The sequence below is a fragment of the Carya illinoinensis genome, chromosome 8 (assembly GCF_018687715.1).
Source record: "Carya illinoinensis cultivar Pawnee chromosome 8, C.illinoinensisPawnee_v1, whole genome shotgun sequence".
In the NCBI taxonomy this organism is placed as follows: Eukaryota; Viridiplantae; Streptophyta; class Magnoliopsida; order Fagales; family Juglandaceae; genus Carya; species Carya illinoinensis.
Window position 1 is genome coordinate 28,866,962 of NC_056759.1, and position 18,826 is coordinate 28,885,787.

At 34.0% G+C, this 18,826-nt stretch overlaps 2 protein-coding genes across 2 annotated transcripts; one reads left to right on the forward strand and one right to left on the reverse strand.

Annotated features, from left to right (window-relative positions):
• The first annotated feature begins 3,295 nt into the window (after positions 1 to 3,295).
• On the forward strand, positions 3,296 to 5,439 carry LOC122317847 (epoxide hydrolase A-like). Its single transcript, XM_043134889.1, has 4 exons — positions 3,296 to 3,698; positions 3,783 to 3,965; positions 4,073 to 4,314; positions 5,012 to 5,439. Exons 1-4 carry the CDS (start codon positions 3,402 to 3,404, stop codon positions 5,259 to 5,261), a joined length of 972 nt encoding a protein of 323 aa, XP_042990823.1. The 5' UTR covers positions 3,296 to 3,401; the 3' UTR covers positions 5,262 to 5,439.
• A 3,598-nt stretch (positions 5,440 to 9,037) lies between these two features.
• LOC122317870 (probable RNA 3'-terminal phosphate cyclase-like protein) lies at positions 9,038 to 13,382 on the reverse strand. Its single transcript, XM_043134918.1, has 6 exons — positions 13,093 to 13,382; positions 12,843 to 12,992; positions 12,361 to 12,539; positions 12,117 to 12,292; positions 11,776 to 11,989; positions 9,038 to 9,511 (listed from the first exon to the last, which is right to left on the reverse strand). Exons 1-6 carry the CDS (start codon positions 13,295 to 13,297, stop codon positions 9,302 to 9,304), a joined length of 1,134 nt encoding a protein of 377 aa, XP_042990852.1. The 5' UTR covers positions 13,298 to 13,382; the 3' UTR covers positions 9,038 to 9,301.
• Positions 13,383 to 18,826: the final 5,444 nt, after the last annotated feature.

An 18,826-nucleotide genomic window follows, 5' to 3' on the forward strand; every position in this document is an offset into this window, starting at 1 on the left:
AATGAATGTAAATTATTTATTGACTTTATTTATAACAATATTAAGTTTATCTAAGAGGTATTAGAGGTTGTTTAGAGAAGTTATATTTGAAAATCGAGCCCCAAAGAATCTGCACTTATCCATAGAAGATGTTAAACTGAAATCTGTTACTACAGAGAATTTATCGTGAGTGTCACCACTCCGTTAGAAGACTTCTTCGCGACAGACTCACCCTGTCAGCAGAGTCCTACTGAAACTAAAACTGCTTTTGGATTGTTTATTTAAGAAATCATATTGGTTAATATCTATAGCGATTCAGATCTAAATATTTTCTAGAACACTTTTCAGTATATATTTTGGTAAGAAAATTCCTTGGAGAATTTTCATATATTTTTTTCTCTCTCTTTAAGTGTGATCGTTACTCCATGTTGAAGAATTGATTGGTCAAGTTTCAACCACTGGAGTTTTAGGAGAAAAGCCAAGTTTGAATATCGTTAAAGATTCTGGCTGTTATTACGGTAGAGACGAAGTGGTTGTGGGTGAAACCAAATAATGATTTGATTCACTAGAAGTGGTTTTACAAACTTGTCTAATTATGAAAACTACAAGGACATCTACTTTATAGATTGAATTTTAGCTTGAATTTTTAAAGCAAGAAAGGTTTCATTCAATAGGCAGTGTCTCTCTTACTATGATTAGAGTGTACAATGACTAGGGTTAGGTAGCGTCTCTCTTAAGGCATGGATTAGATTAGGAGATGAGATGAGATTATTTTATTTGAAAGATAAAAGTTAAATAAAATATTGTTATTATTGTTTTGAAATTTGAAAAAATTGAATTGAGATTTGAAAAAGTTAAATTGTTTATTATGTTTTTGTAGGAATTTGAAAAAATTGTAATGATAAGATAAGATGAGATGAGATGAATTTATATAAGGTGAGATCACCTGCCAATCCAAACCAGGCATTGTGATTGTAGTGTACAACGACTAGGGCTAGGCGGCGGGGCAATGCCTCCTACCACCCCACTGTCCACTGCCTTAGCCCTAGACCTAATTGGACTGCATAGGCGACCCTGCCTACACCATGTGGGGCAGGGTGTCCCACTTGCAAGCCACAAACATAGTGAGGGCGGTTTAGGACCAAGCCCACCCCCTACCCCCAACCACACTCCCAACCCACTCATTACAACCAAGTTCAAAATTATAATTATAAATATATATATTTCTATAATAATAAGTGTCTATCCCATTACTACAGGAATAAACAGTAAATTTCTCATTCCATTTTTTTAATCCGTGTGTGTCCGTGTACAAGTAAATATCGTTTATCCGTGTCGTACCCCTGACTCTGTGTGTGTACTATGAAGAGTGAAGTGCGAAGACCGAACTGAACCCTAGCCCCCAATCTCGCATCCACCTGATACCCTTCCTCATGGTGACGGCCACCGACAAAATTACAGCACTTACGTGCGATTTTAGCATCAGCACTTACCTCACCGAAAAAAAAGAATTGCAACAGTCGATTTGGTGTGTCAATCTGCTGGGTGTAAAGTAGTCGATTTGGTCCTTCACCGAAAAAACCAGTGCAGCACTTACCGACAGTTGAGCAGAACTCCATCCACCTCACCGACAGTCGAGCACCGACAGAACTCCGCATACATGCTGGTTCATGTTCTCTTCTCCCTTCACCGAATATTTAATTTTCATATCTAAGACCACTACTTTTGGTCAATGCAAGATTTGACCTCACATATATACATAGTATCAAATATATATGCTTTTATTTTATATCAATGCGGACATAATTCTCCCAAATCCGTCCATCTTCATCTATATTTAAAAATATTAGGAAAAAAATGAAGCGTGAACAAATGAAACCTAGCCATTTTTTTTAGTTCAATCAAACCAAATAACAGTGTACATATTTTCTACTTGTCAATTGAAAATTACCAGTTGAAGAATGGTGGAAGAGAGCTACGACAGCTAAAGGAAGAAGAAGAAGGAAAGTGAACAGCGCTTAGAAGGAAAGAGAATGGCGTTGAGAAGGAAAGAAAAAAAAGAAGAAGAAGCCCGAAGGCATGCCAAACGACGCCGTATTGCCAAGGAGAGAGGGCTGGGTTTCATGGCTCACGGGCTAGGCTGGGTTTCCGAATGGGCTTGGGCCCAAAATGAAGGGAAATCTAACAGCAATTTAGTGGGTTAGGTTGAAGGCTCACGGGTTGGGTTGGGTTGAAGGCTCAAGAGTTGGGCTGGGCCCAAAAGAAAAATAAAATACACTCAACACAGGCCCAATCCGAAAATATTAGACTTCAACAAAAGAAAAATGTACAATAAAATAAATAAAATAAGAGCAAAATAAAAACACTACAACTCAATATTAATAAAATAAAATAATTAAAGTCCAACATTAAATTAATTTAAAGTAAAGATCACTTTAAATGTAAAACAATAATTAAAGTCCAATATGTTAAATATTTAACATATAGGAGCATTTGCCGTTTATAGAGACTGTTGCAATACAAGTTTCAGAAAAACAGTGGATGATTCAACTTGTTGTAGATCCAGAAATATTCAATCAGCAGCAATACAAAAATTTCAATGTTCTCTCTGTTGGCCCTGTGCAATATGGCCGAGAACTATAATGATCATGGAAAAAAAATTCTGTTTGTACTTTTATTTTTTTGTTCAAATTTACTCTAAACAAATTTTTGTATAAGACAATAACAAAACACAACTAAGCAAACGTGCAAAGCACGTTTAGCCTCCATTAGTATATATATACATGTGTATAATTTGTTGATGAAACAATATCATTTTATCATATGTTTTATTTTAAAAAAATAACGATATCATTTTGGATCATATTATAAACCATACGTTATACAAACTATATTATTTTATCAATGTAAACACTACATACGTAATACCCATTTACTAAACCATATTATTAACTAGCAACATTTAATAGACTAAAATCTAAATACTATACTCTCATTTTTAATAGCAATTGGTTCATAAATTAGCTAATAATAAACTTTCCTTAGTAGGTTTGATAAGTAAGAAGAGATATAAAATTTTCATTTCATCTTATCTCATTATTATAATATTTTTAAATTTTTACATAAAATATAATAAATAATTCAATTTTTTTAAATTTTAATTCAATTTTTTTAAAATTTTAAAATAATAATAATATTAAAAAATAATATTTTAAACATTAAAAATTCTGTCAACACCGTCCAATCCTACCACCCTTCAAAGTCTCTTCACTTTTTTGTCGTACCTGGCAATTATGTTTGATTTCCCGTGTAATGATACAATTCGCAAAGAATTTATATGCACACCTGTAAAAACCATTGATCTCTCTCTCTCTCTCTCTCTCTCTGTGTTTGTGAACTTTGAGGAGAGTTGGGGGAGTATCATGAGCGGGGTGATCATGAGCGAGGTGAACCACCAAAGGATCAAAACCAACGGGATATGGATTCACATAGCAGAGCAAGGGACAGGACCCCTTGTTCTGCTGCTTCATGGCTTCCCAGAAATCTGGTATTCTTGGCGCCACCAGATAACCCACTTGGCTAACCATGGTTACCATGCTGTTGCTCCTGATTTGAGAGGCTATGGGGATTCCGACTCTCCTCTCAGCCCCAACTCCTACACTGTTCTACACCTTGCTGGAGATCTCATCGGCCTTCTTGACCATTTTGGTGAACAACAGGTACTTTTTTCATAACTTTTATTTGAATGTTTGGTCACGGGGGATTCTGATTCCTGGCTGTTATGCTTTTGCGATATGAGAAAGGCGTTTGTGGTGGGAGCTGACTGGGGAGCCATTGCTGGATGGTATCTAAGCCTTTTCAGACCTGACAGAGTCAAGGGACTAGTCACTTTAAATGTCCCATACTTCCCAAGATCTCCAAATTCTAAACCAATTGATTCGATCAGAAGATTGTTTGGAGAAGGAAGCCATGTCTTCCAATTCCAGGTACTCCCTCACTCCTCTCTATTAATTTTGAAGTCCTCCTGCGATCAAAACTACTTGGTTGTGAGTATTGACTATTAATTGGAGCTTTTTGTTGGTTGGTTGATAAGGAACCAGGAAGAGCAGAGAGAGCATTTGCAAGGTACGATTATTTGACGGTGATGAAGAAGTTCTTGCTTATAGTCAACACAGATGATTTGGTAGCTCCTCCGGGCATGGAGATCGTTGATTACCTGGAGACTCCTTCATTGCTGCCGCCATGGATTACAGAGGAGGAACTCCAGGTCTATGCAGACACATTTCTTGAATCTGGTTTTACTGGTCCTCTCAATTACTACCGTGCCATGGATTTGTAAGTCTAGCCATGATTTTTCTGTCCTTGTTTTATGTTTTCTTGGGTCCAATTTTAATGTTCAAAAGCCCTTCGGTCATTGATAGGGAGCTTCCATGAATCTAAAGTTTACGACTGCATAAAACTTTGCTATGTCCAAATTGGAATTAATTAACCCCAGAAAGGGACAAGGATATACACAAAATTCTTTACACGTCTGATGTGAAAGATACATCAAACCTAATTTCCAAATCCATTTTTTTTTATTTTTTTGGGATAAGTTTTTCTGTCACCAGGGGAAGATATTGGCCAGGTTCAGTGTGCTGTCTGACGAGCATTTGGTTTTGAGTGTGTTGACTCACACAAAACCCAGATGCCCACAGCCCTGCAACATGTGTGTGTTCAAACTCATCTTTGACTGAAATACGTTTTGCAAGTTTCTCAATATTCAAACCCAAGAGCTTGATCAAACCACATCCGCCATTAAAGTAGTGTTACCCAAGACTATTGGGAGAAACAGCTGGAAAAAATACTTTATGAACGTGTTAATCTTATTACAAGAATCTTAAGATTATTACAAGAATTGGTTTGAGTTTTGACATATGACTGTTTGAAGGCGCTAGTAAAATTGGCATTGTTTGGGTATCCGTACAAAATTAGGCCAAAGTTTCTTATTTCTTTCCTTTTCTTTACTATGTTCCTTATGAAATGACAACAGGAATTGGGAGTATCTTGCACCATGGCAAGGATCAAAAATAACAGTTCCTACAAAGTTCATTGTTGGTGACAAAGACATTGGTTTTGAAACTATTGGCACCAAGGAATATGTGGAAGGAGATGTTTTCAAGAGTCTTGTCCCTGACCTGGAAGTTGTTATTCTAGATGGTCATCATTTTCTTCATGAAGAGAAAGCTCAACAAGTCTCCCATGAAATTCTGTCCTTCCTGCGCAAATTTTCAGCGGATTAATTAAATGGGATTTTGACTTAAGAAGATTCTGTGATGATAATTCCAATTTCCATGTTGAATGATTTACTTCTTATGAATGCTTATTTCAAAGGTGGTTTAATTTTAGGACGATGATACCCTTCCAACTGGTTAACAACCAGTTTATGAAGTCAATAAAATTATTTTACAATTTTATCAATTTACAACTAATAAAAATGATAAAATTGTTTTTTTTTTCAATTTTATTTAAATATTTTTTTAACATATTTAACCATTAAGAAAAAATTTAAAAAAATATATAACTTTATTAATAGTTACTTCTTTAATCATTGATTAAATTATTAAATAAAAATAAATAAAGTATTCTAACAGTAACTTTGAAAAGTAACATTGAGATGATTAAGTAGTATTTTACTTTACAAAATTATTAAACAAATTTACATAATTTTTTATTAATTTTATAAACTTTTTTAATACCTAAGTTGTTAATTGGTTGTCAACTAGTGACAAAGTTATCATTATTCTTAGGTTTCGTTTGGGTGTTGAACTAAGTTAAAATAAGTTAAATTCTTTATAAATAATAATGAATTGACATGGTGAAGTAAATTTTATGAGATCCAGTTAAAATATTATAATTTTAACTATAAAAAATTGTAATTATTATTTTTATAAAATAATAATATTATTTTGCTAAAAGAAAAGAAGTGAAAAAGGAATGAAAGTAGAATAGCAAAGGCAAGTAGAAGTCTTGCTGAAAACAAGATAATAACTTACTCACTGTAAAAGGAAGAGGAAACCATTTTTTTCCAAGTAAGCATATTATAGATAACATAACGGTTACAAGATACGATAGTAAGTAGGTTGGGAGGCCCCAACATTCAAAAAGAAAAAGGAAAAAAAATAAAAGATCTGGAGCCAATGACTTGACCTCCACCCATGTCTCGCAAAGGGATGCTAGTTTTGAAACAATAAATGGTCTGATTAAGCTACGATTGAATGTTGCAGCGAAGGGGCCTGTGCTGCATATTGCTAATCTAGATTGGTTGTTGGAGTCTTCAACTTCCTCTTTCCAACGATCCTTGGTTAGGAGAAACAAAAACATAAAAGAGTAGCAAACTGGAGAAGTATCGAATCGCCGGAAGAAGACCGCCTACGATAGTGGTGGCACGTGGGAGACATGCACCACACTAGACGAGAAGGAAAAGGTCAGATCTAAGAGATATGAGGTCACCGACACTAGAGAAGCCACGCGTGGCGGCAGGAGACACCTCTCGATGTGGAGGTGCACGGGTCTCACGCACTGACTAGGTCACGCGTCTGGCTCACAAGCCACTCCGATTGACTTTGTACTACTATCGCTTGGAAGATTGGTGGCAGGGGAGGCTTTTGGTCGGGCGCGAGCAATTTTTTAGTCTTGGAAAGCAAAAGATCGGCACTCCTCCTTACTATAGACTGAAAACTGGTAAAAAAATAAGAGAAACTAAAACAGATAGCTACTTGATGAATCAAAGAGTAGGAGAGGGAGGAAGGAGTAAAGACTCTAACCCCCCTGGAGTTAAGCGACTGGATGCTTTGGTTTTGGTAGGAAAAGAGGAAACCATTTAATCTTTATAGAAAGTTGTTTTTGCACTTTCTTGTATTTCTCTCAAGTTTTTCTCTTGTTTAAAAGAAAAAATTTAGTTGCAATTACTCTTAATAAATCTTTTTTAAAAAAATTTAGTTGTAAGCATAACTGCATACTAATAAGTGCACTAATATAATATGATTAATCAAAAAATAAATTTTGTTAAAAATAATATTAATTTAAATTTTAAATATAAAAAAATTAATATTGATACACATATTATAAACACATTTACTTATGCATAACAAAACTCATCTTCTTTTACGCATTTTCCTCGCCAAAAAGGAGGAGCGAACGCCTCCCTTCTGCTTCCCCTTTTTCATGTTTATAAGTTTTTAGTAGTTTCTTCCAGTTTTACTTTATGTAGCTAATCTTCAATTTGATTTACTACCTTCCAATGACTAAATTCAAACACGCGCCGCTCCACATCCACCTGCCCGTATGATGGGGACGGACAAAGTTTCTATGGGGCGAGGGCTGGCGGCAGTGTGGCATATGGCCATTCAGCCCAAGCGAGGCTGAGAGCAAAAAGGGCTTCGATCTGCCCATATAGGACGAGTAGCAACCCTAAATTGATTGGAGCCAGTGGGTTGAAAGCAGAGTTGGGTTCGGTAAGTTGGAGTCGGTCAGAAAAAACCACCACGTCCTCCTCTAACTCCGATGAGATTTTGTGAAAAATTTCGACCCCACCTCCATTTTGCTGCAACTCCGACTCTGCAAAGCCGGTGCGGAGCCAATGCCGGAGTTTTGCATGCCCCTATTCTTGCTCTCTCTTATGTTGAAACCCTTCATTTGATATATAGAAAAATCACTATATGTCTTAGTTATTCATTGTAATCCCTTTCATATGTAACTCCTTTTGCTGTTGCACAGAAGGATTGTTTGCAGGTTTTACAATGAATATTAATCTTTTGAGAACAAGTTCTGAAGCCAATGTACTGACTGGTGGATCTGATTCAAAAACCACTTTTCTCATTTGCAAGCAATAAAGCAATCTCTGTTTCAATGGTCATTCCTAGCTAGCCATAACTCCCATAAAATCAACATAAGAGCAATGGAAGTAAGGATGGAAACTAGACCTTTCGTAGCCAAAGTCTTCCTTTTGACATATCATTTCTAGGAAATTCGTGAATATCAGTGAACTAGATGTGAGATTCGAGAACAAAGCTTGAAGGTAGGAATAAGAAGTGAGAACAACATCTTTCACCTTGAGCATCACGACACCAAGTTATCCCTTTCTGACTTCACCCATGCTAGCTCTATATACTGTTTCTTATAATATAATATTACATATGCAGACAGAAAATTAACCTTTAAAAAAAGCTTACAAGAAAGTCTTCACGCACCTTCATTTCCACCCTACCTTTCTTGTGTGAATCATGAACTTCGACGTTACGTTATATGTATTAGACTACTCAAATAGATTGACTGTGAATGAAGCTATTGATTGCTTAGAAAACACACCCAAATAAAAAAAATCCAACTCTATTTCGATTTATGACTAGGTAGTTAGAAGTATAGATAAAGTATAAGTCGTACTCTATCAGAACTTTCGAGACTGCCTAATTCAAGAATATGGGTAAGATGATCCTTTCTCATCTCTTTCGTCTCTCTATTGAGTTTTTCTTTCCCTTGAGCTCATTTCACCTCACATCTCCATTAAAAATGAGAACGGCTTAGATGTCTCTGATTTGGATGGATTCAGTTCTACGAAGTTTCTGAAATTTGAGCTCGAGGAGAGCATTTACTTTAATTGATATTAATTCTTATGATTTTAAATTGGTATTTTAATTTATTAACCACTAATCAATCATGCATCCAATCAGTGCTAAAATACTTTTTTACAACCTAACTATAATCTTAAAAGAACTCATAATAAATAGATTAAAAGAAGTGTTAAATACACAAAAAGATTTTGTTAAAAGAATGTTTGCAGTCTGATATGACTAAATGTGATTCATCAAATCTATTTTATATTAAAAGGAACTTTACAATGTAATGAACTTTATTAAGCCATGTCATTTTGTAACCTTATTTTCGTATAATATCTTTGTACACCAAGCAGCATTTCTTGTAAAACAATAATCAATTCCTTTCTTGCTTTCCTAGAGACAGGCACACGAAACAACAAAATCGTGCCAATAATGGAACTTCCAGCCTCCAGTCACTGACAAAACCAAAAAACAACGTGCATCTGTAGACATAAAAATTGTTATGATTGTTCCTATAGGTTCCAATAAATTACACCATAACATGTCTCGGCTAGTCATTCCAAGTGAATATTGAACAAAACTTATCTATTTATGCTAACCTGTACCCACAATTTTGTTAAGAGGATAACATCAAATTTATCTACTCAAAAAGACACTAAGCATGAGTACAAAACTGTTTCCATGTCGATCCATGGAGAGAGCCCTTTAACTCGAACAAGCAGTCATCATGAGACCTTTCGATTTAGGTTCTTCAATCCACAACCAATACATTTAAGTATAACAGTCCCTGTGGATGGATCTGGCTTTATAACAAATTTAACACCAAGGAAATCTCTTATGTGTCTAAGCATTTCTATTCCATATGGTGAAAGCTTTGCAGAGCGAATCTTTGAAACATCTTGTGGACATAATGCACAAAGAAGAAATAACAATCCCTACAAAACAGTCATAACAGCAAAGATAATTAGAGGGGATAATGGAAACAAAATAAATAAATAAATAAGAACAGAATCGATCATTGGCAGCATATGCATTTGAGTTCTTTTCTCCTTTTTTTTAATTCTTATTAGCATTAAAATTCATACTGGAACCCAGATTCTCTTGTGCAAAAGCATTCAGTATCAACCACTTCAAGGATTACGGCATCGGAATTAGTTTTGGGATCAAAAGTCCATCTGACAATCATTTCCAAATATTGGCTGCTGAGATATTTCAGCTTCGTTTTGCAATTAACGTCATATGCACCAAAAAAAAAAAAAAAAAAAAATTCTAAGGTGATAGATGGGGAATTGTTTTTTATTCCAACTTTGAAAACAACATTAGGATGGATCTATTCTCAAACAAGGAAACCCGAATTTTGGTATCAGGGATTCTCAACAAAAAGTTTCTGTATGACACCAAATTAGAGGAATTTCAACCACAATGGTAGAATGATTGGCACTACCTTAAGGCCTTTACATCATTCTTCAAATAAAAGGTCCACTCATAACTCCTCAAAACTAACATAAGAAGAGGGCAAGTTCAACAGTTCTCACTAAATCTGCCTTAAGAAATTTACAGTTTTTCCAATCAAAAAGAAAGTTGACTGTTTTCGGTCATTTCACAAACCACTGAAAGGGATTGAACTATTTTCATAAACTTTGTATTAATTTATGCATGCTTCTTAAAGCCCTTTAGCTAATTTCACCAAATGAGGTACAATTAGTCTGTAGGTTGGAATATTTACTAGGTTTTAATGAGTTGTATCCATAAACGAAAAGGATTTCGACAAGTGGATTAACTGATTTTCATGTGCTTTCTGAAAGCTGCCTTTAAGAAGGTCCTGAACAGAATTTACCAGTAAAAACCGAAAGGCATGCTAAAAGGCCTTAGAAACAACATAACCGCATATTAAGGCCTTGAAAATCACAATGGTTGCTTTCAAACTCAATTGTATGGATTTTGCCGAATCAGAATATAAAGTATTAAGTGCTGATTCAGCAAAATCCATACCATTGAGTTTGAAAGCAATCATTGTATTTAATGAAATTAACCTGCTAGATTACATTAAGAACTTTATTATCTTGATGCAGAGAACCAACAAATATTTTCTTTCAACTGTTTATACCAATCAGGATAGAGCTTATTTGTAGCCTTTTTTTCCTTGTTCTTAGTCATTTGTATTGAGAAGAAAGATGAAAGAAATGGACTAGTAGAGGGCAAGGGGATTGAGCTTTGTCATCTCAAGCACCAAAACATAATAATGCGCACAGCCAAATCACACCTCTGATGATATATATATATATATATATATATTTTTTAAAAAGATTGATTCTATTAATGATTAAGAGGAAGAAACTCCACTACACAAGATGTGTACCTTAAATCCACCTAATAATCAAATCCTGAAGATTAGAACCAGAAAGGGTAACTTTCAGATTTGCATTAAAGTCAATGCATCTATTTAATAAATTAAACTTTTCACAATCGCAATTTGAATTAAGACAGCAGATTAACAAGGACCTAATAAAAAAACAAGGACCTAATTAGTTTTTTATGAGTAATATAAAAACAAAGACCTAATTAATTACAAGGTCAAAAACCCAATACAAGTATTGGTGTTAACGATCTTAGACCATTAATTCATCATGAGCTCCAGCTCAAAGCACAACTACTCCCCAGATAAATGGGGTGTCCGTGAAAGTGATTCAAGACCAATTGGTTGCATGCATTAATAAAAAATTAAAACAAAAATTATTTTAAACCTTTCAGAGGAATTAGAAGACAATAATCCATGGCCAAAATTGTTATGAAATTTTTTTGATAGGTTAAAAAAAAAAAAAAAAAAAAAAGAGAGAGAGAGAGAGTTATGAAATTATGAGTTAAAACTTTTCACAACAGGAAAAAGACAAAAAGACATATATCTTCATCTAACTTTGAGGCTTTGCCTATGTTATGTTGGTTACAAGGATGTGTCAGTAGTGTAACTGATACAAACAACTGCCATATATCATACAAGCATCAATAGCACTATATGAATTTCTAGCATCCAAAACAAGCAAAAGGCCAATCTAGTGGCAAACATATCCAAAAAGAGACATCTTAACCAAGCATTTACTTGAAGACGAATCTAGTCCAGACTCCGCTAGTAAAACAATTTAGTCCAATGACCTAGAAGCATAAAGAAGATGAAAAACAGCAACTATGATGGTATGCAAACCTGATGTGTCGAATCTACAACGCCGCCTTGCTCGATTTCCCCAAGTAGAATAGAAGCAATTTGCCCGCCAACATCTTCAGGAGGCATCAACTCTTTCTTCTCATCTTCAATATCACCTGTTTCTTCTTCCCGTGCATAAGCAATAGCCATATCAGCGGAGATGAAGCAACCAGCATTAGTTTCCGCAACAAGTGAAATTCCATAACCAGGGGAGCTGCAATCAAATCATTGTTATCTAGATGAGCCAAACTACTTGCTTAATTAACATGAAAAAACACCTCGATGGCATTAAAATATATTTTCAAATTAAACAACTACTGCTATCTACCTAAAAGACATACCTTCCAGCTTGTGTGCCTGCCTTATGATCAGTAAAGATGTGAACATCAGGAATAAAGCGATTAAAAATGCCACGAGCAGCATGTATCATGGTATTTTCAAACTGGGAAGACACCCTGGTCGAGAAAGTAACTCCTCTAATCCTTTTGACCATTCCAACATCAGTCCAGGTGACTGCCTGCGAAGCAAATCATATAAGAGAGCTGCTAAATAGATTTAACAACACATAAGTACACAAGCACTCACATTAAGACTTTGAACAACTGGAATTGTCAAAACAACTTCTCCACCTCCATGAGGAGGGGATCCACGAGACTCTATTTTTAGATCTAATCCTTCTGAAGGAACTCCAAAGCGCTTTAACAAGGGCAGGGTAGTAGATCGGAAAGTATCCACTAATGGGTCATTAGAATCATTCGTAATACCTGAAAAGAACCAGCACATATCATCTTATTATTATTATTTTTAAATATATGGCCATTTTATTAATTACTCTATATATGCCCAAAAGAGAAATCTTTAAAATGCTCAAGGCCTCAAGCTTACAACACATAATTATTAACCAAAAACTCAAAGTAGAAACCAATAACAAGAACAATAACAAGTCAAACAAAAAATCAGCTCCATAATTATATTATGCATAAGCTAAGGATGATCAATGACTCCAGAGAAAAATACCTTTTATTAACAAGTAATTGAAAATTTTCTTAGAAAACAAACATGAGTACCTTTGAGCCTTATAGTGAGGGGTTTATTTGCAAACAAACCAAGCAAAATCAATGGCTCCAAGAAATAGCCAATGGACCGACTGACACCACAGTCATGGACAAGATGTCTCCCACCCATCACAATGCCGGGCCTGTACTTCAATTTGGTCCCTGGCACACATATTTCAAATCAATATCAACACAAATTACCAGTTTCGGTATTTATTATATCCTTGTCAAAATATATTATATCACTTTGTGAAAAAATTACCGGTTTCATTAATTTCGACGACGCAATCATCAGAGACCTTATCAAACAACCGAAGGAGGGAGACCTCATGTTGACGAAGGCCAGGCAGTGTATCGTCAGCACGGATATCCTCAATTAGAATAGGACTAGACGAGAGCGTGGCCAGCAAAAGCCTGTGCCTAAGGTTCTGACTCCCCTTCAGCCTCTTGTAAGTTGTCTTCCCCATTCTCTCACTCTCTCTCTCTCTCTCTCTCTCTGTGTGAGCTCAAAGAGAGATCACCTACCCTAGGATTCGATTAGTTACACCAAAAGTGAAAGATTGGCTAATAGGTCACTTTAATTAAAGGAAAAATCTAATTATAAATTCATATACGAATGTAGATTAATTAATTTAATGTGATTGATTAAAAAATAAATTTTATTAAAAATAATATTAATTTAAATTTTAAATATAAATAAATTAATATTAGTATGCAGATTAATATACGACTTTACTAATATATAAAAAAACTCTTAATTAAAACTTGAACTCCATGTTAGATTAGTCATTGCACTCCCTATAACAATAAAATATTATTATTATTATTTATTTATTTTTTAATGCAATTTTTTATTTATTTAAATACTTTTTTATTTTTATTTTCATAAATTTTAACAATCATTTTCTTTTTCATTTTCACAATTTAACGATCTATGCAATTAGCTTCTCTAGTTAAGCAACCAATTGTGCTACTTTGATTTTCATTTTCACACTCCAACAATATAATTTCTGTTCAAAATTATCACAAAACACATTTTAACACCCATATATAGCATTCTGCCCACATATCACATTATCGCTCAAATTATCATTCTTCACATTCTGCCCACATATAACAGTAGCATATAGTTGCTCAATTGAAGAATGGATCACATCAAAGCAAAATTCAGCTTCAATGATGTTGAACTCAAGATTTCAAGTTTTGTGTAATTATATATTTACACATGGATTTTGATAATAACAAATGAATTTAAAGAATAAAAAAGTTTCAAGCTCAAGTTGTCTACACAATGGAGTCAAGCACATCAAGGAAACAAGCATGAGCAAGAAGGGAACAAGTTCACATTAAAATTATAGAGTAATGTTGTAAATCTCTTCAAAATTCAAAATTAGGATTAATGCTCAAAATTAATATTTTATCATAAAGCATTAAAATACATTTTCCACATGTGCATGAATATTTTTGAAAATTAAATTTGAAAATTTTGAAAGATAATTGATTGTCATCTTTTGCATGTGCATATCTTGATTAAAGGGTTGAATTTTGAAAATATTAAAGATGATTGATTGTCATCTTTCACATGTGCATATTTTATTTGAATATTTTCAAAAGTGATTGATACTTTTTTGGACTTATACAAAAGGTAGATGATTTTGTTTGAAAAATTTGAAAAGTAAAGTGTGCTCATTTTGTCATATGCAAAAAGTAAAAGATTAGGTTTGAATTTTTTGAAAATGAAAGTGTGTTCATTTTGTCATATGCCAAAAGTAAAAGATTAGGTTTGATTTTTTTGAAAAAGTAAATGATGTTGTCTTTGACAATTGAAAAAGAAGAACCTTTTATTTGAATTTTTTGAAAAAAATGAATGATGTTGTCTTTGACATGTGAATCTTGTTAAATTTGAATATGAAGTCTCATATGCCTATAAATAGATCATTTGAGAGCTTCACATTCACAACATCGAGAGCATACAACATTCATTCAAAACTTTCATTCTCTCTTCTCTAAGCATTGAGCCTTAATCCTTATTCATTTTGAGAGATATAGTTTGTGCTGTATTGTTCTTATTTCACTCATTGAGGAGTGTTTTCTGATAACCTACCCACTATCAGTTTTTGTATCAGAAAAAGGGTGTGTATAACCCTTGTACGTATAGAAAGTATTCTATACGGGGAATAGTTGAATCACCACTTGTAAGGTGATTGCAAGTGTAGAGGGTGTTCTACACGGATCCTTTGTAGCGGTGTTGTTCAAAGGTGTAATAGGTTTCTATCTCCACCTGAAGGAGGTTGAATAGTAAATTTGGGAATTCTCAAGGGGTAGCTTGAGGCGAGGACGTAGGCAGTGGGGCCGAACCTCGTTAACATACTGAGTTTGCTTCTCTCTTACCCTTACTCTTTATATTTATTGTTATTTCATATTTTGTTTATATTTTATATTATATATTTGATTTATAATTGTTATTTTTTTAATACAACTCAATTCACCCCCCTCTTGTGTTAGTCATCTGGGCAACAAATGATTCCTTCATTGTTAAAAGAATACTATTTTCCTCGAGGTGCTCTTAATTTATCATTCTTTATAGAAGAGCATTGGACAACAGCATGAAAGGTAAGAATCATTCTTTCCAGAAAAGCATTGAGCAGTGTAACTTATGACTATTTTTTCAGAAAAATATATATATATATATATTAAAGGGACACCAATGCAACCTTGTAGACATCTAACAATTAAAAATGCATTCTAGCCACCAAAAATTCTTGAAACCAGAACGAACCTTGTAACGTCCCGATCCCAAAAGTGTAATTATTATTATTATTATTGTTATTTTTATTAGATATGTTATTTTTACTAGACATATTTTGAGGTAGTAATTTGTTTTGAATAGGATTTCTCTATTGTTAAACCATACGCCTGTTTTATTTTTTTGGTTTGCAGAGTGAGTAATTTCCTTACTTAAAACTAATTTTCCATTCAAATACTTCAAAACTCTTATCTTCTCGGTGTTTCTTTCCTTGTGAAAGTAGTTTTCCAAAGTCTAGTTGAATTCAAACGCCTCCAGATTACTCACGACATCTCCCTCTCCCTCATCTATAAATCCCATGAGATCCTTAGAATTGAACACAAGAAAAATCCAGTTGAAATGTGAAAAAGTACTCATGCAGCCCCTTCGTTTTACCCAGCCACTACCAACCACCACAAAGAACGTCGAAGCACTTTCCCGACTGCCCAGAAACCGCCGATCAGGCACCCTGCACCATTTTCGGTAAGTTCCCGATAGGATCTCTCTCTCTTCTCGTGATTTCCAGTTCTCGGTATAGCTCTCTAACTCTCTATCTTGCCTCGCACCCTTGCTCTTTCATCTACTTTACTCTCACCGAATATCACTTATTATCTTTTACCTTCATCTGCTTTATTCCAGCCTTGGGAGTTCTAAAAAGAAATTATGCGTTTAAGGAAGTCGGCGTTGGGCTTATTTTCCAGACAGTCAAACTGAAACATCGGGTCACTTTTTATGGTGTATTTCTACTTTTTCCAAAATATCCATGTTGTTCTGGGTTAATTCTAAAAAAAGAAAAAAAAAAAAACTACCCCTTGAGTTTGTCGTGTAGCAAAACTTGACGTACAAACCAAATATTTTAACTTCCGTAAGACGTATCTAGAGTCTTATTTTTTATGAAATTCCATTTGTGCCCTTAAACATTGCTGTTGAGTTTCAAAAAAATCAAATTATTCTCCCGGCCTTTTAAGGGTATATGACAAAATGGGCTTTAAGGGTGGTTTATTTACGTGGGCTTCGCTGTTGGACTTGAGTAAATTTTAAACTTGGGCCAGGTTAGTTTTAAATTAGGCTAGATGATTTTAATGGATTGATTGTGTTTGTGAAAAACTGTTGTGTATTTGAGTGGACTATTTTACTCAAATAAATATATTAGTTATAGACTTTTTATTTTATTTTATTTTAAACGAAGTCTACTTCTATTAGTCATAGTGGGAAAGACTCATCTGTTTATTAACTCATGACTGCGCCTACTAATGGGTGTCATTTGCTTGTTTTGTTGGGTTTCTATTAGCTAGTCTACTTCCAGTTTGGCTAAGAGAATGACCCAATGGATAGAGTGCATTTTAAGTCCTCACAAAACACTTGGCATCCATTTAAATGAAGAGCATTCTTTCCAGGTTTTTGCTCTTGTTACCATGGATAGTATCTGGTTTCTAGGAAATAAAGTTGTCCAGGAAGATATTAATATCTTAAAATGTTCATTTCCAAACATTGAAAATTTATTAAAAAAGAAAAAACATTATGAAGCTTGGGGCAATCGTATGATTAATAATAGCCACAACTGGAAAGTTGTCCCAAAAGACCATCAAATCTTAACATTTGACGTAGCAGTAAGGGAAAAAGGAAGTACTGCTACTGCAATCTGCAAAAAAGATGATGTAGAAATTACTTTTATTCAAACCAGCTTTTATTCACAGCACAAATCCTAATCAAGGAGAGGCTACTACATTATTTATTGGTCTCCAAGCTGCAAAGGAAAAAAACATACAGAATCTAGTCATTGCAGGTGACTCCTTGAATACAATTCTGCCAGCAAAGGAATCAACATACAACCTAGATTGGATGACTCAACCGATCATGCAAGATATTTGATATATGTTGTGTGCTCTAAATAACTAGCAGTTGGGAAAAATACATCGATATCAGAATCAGTGCGCGCACTCTATTGTGCAATGGGCTGCATCCAAACTAATCTTTAGAAGCATACCTTTAATTCTTGTGCCTTCATGTTTATTAGATTTTCATAATTAGTCATAGACTTGTTTTCATCAGAAAATATCTAAGGGATTTTAAGCATATTTTAAAGTACATTTTTTTAGTCTATTATTTTAATTAATATTCTTATTGTCTATTTTATTTAACTATGTTTTTAAGAAAATTATTAAGTTATATTTTTAAATAGAAGTTAGGGAATATGTTATGAGTTTTGAATAATATTATTTTATGTAATCTTTGTATGATTGAATAATTATTAAATTATCTCTTTGATATTATTTTAAGTATTTAGAATGCTACGACACGTTTTTTTTAGAAAAGTTAGTAATGATTAATGCCTCGTACAGGTTACGAGTTATTACATGAGATTGTGGAAGTAGCGCTAAGAGGTAATTAATATGATTATATAATTGCATGTGTATTGTAAATTTTCTAATGGTATATAAAAATATGATGTTTGTCGACGTTACAAGCTAAGTCAAGGTTAAATTCCTTTCCCGATCTTTGATGAATTATGACATTATGCTTATATAAATAAATTTGTTGTTTGAATGAATGATTCTAAAATTACATGGAAGCCATGAAATGTTCACATAGTAATTTAAGTCAAGTATGCCATGTAATAAAATAACTAGATTACATATGTCATATTCATGTAGTACTTAGATCTTGTATGACATGTTCATATAGTGATTAAATCATATATGCTATCTAATGTCATGAAGTATGTAGATCAAGTATGTTATGTAAAGTTCATATAAAACTTAGATCCTGTATGCCATAGAATGTTTATGTTTAGATTATATTATGTCATGTACAAGAATATGACATGTTATGCTATGCCATGTACAAGTATATGTCATCCTAGAAAAGTTCATAATATTAAATAAGTTCTCATGCATTAAGAAAAATAAGATGTTTAAGGGTGACACGGATCTAAGCGTATTCACCACAAGCTATGTTAAAAAGATGCCACGGACCTAAGCGTGGTTCACTATATATTAAGTGAAGCACGGACCTAAGTGTGTTTTACTCTAAGTTATGTTAAGGGTGACACGGACATAAGCGTGTTCATCACAAGTTATGTTAAGGGTAACACAGACCTAAGTATGTTCATCATAAGATATGTTAAGGATAACACAGACCTAAGCGTATTCATAACAAGTTATGTTAATGATGACACGGACCTAAGCATGCTCATCGCAAGTTATGTTAA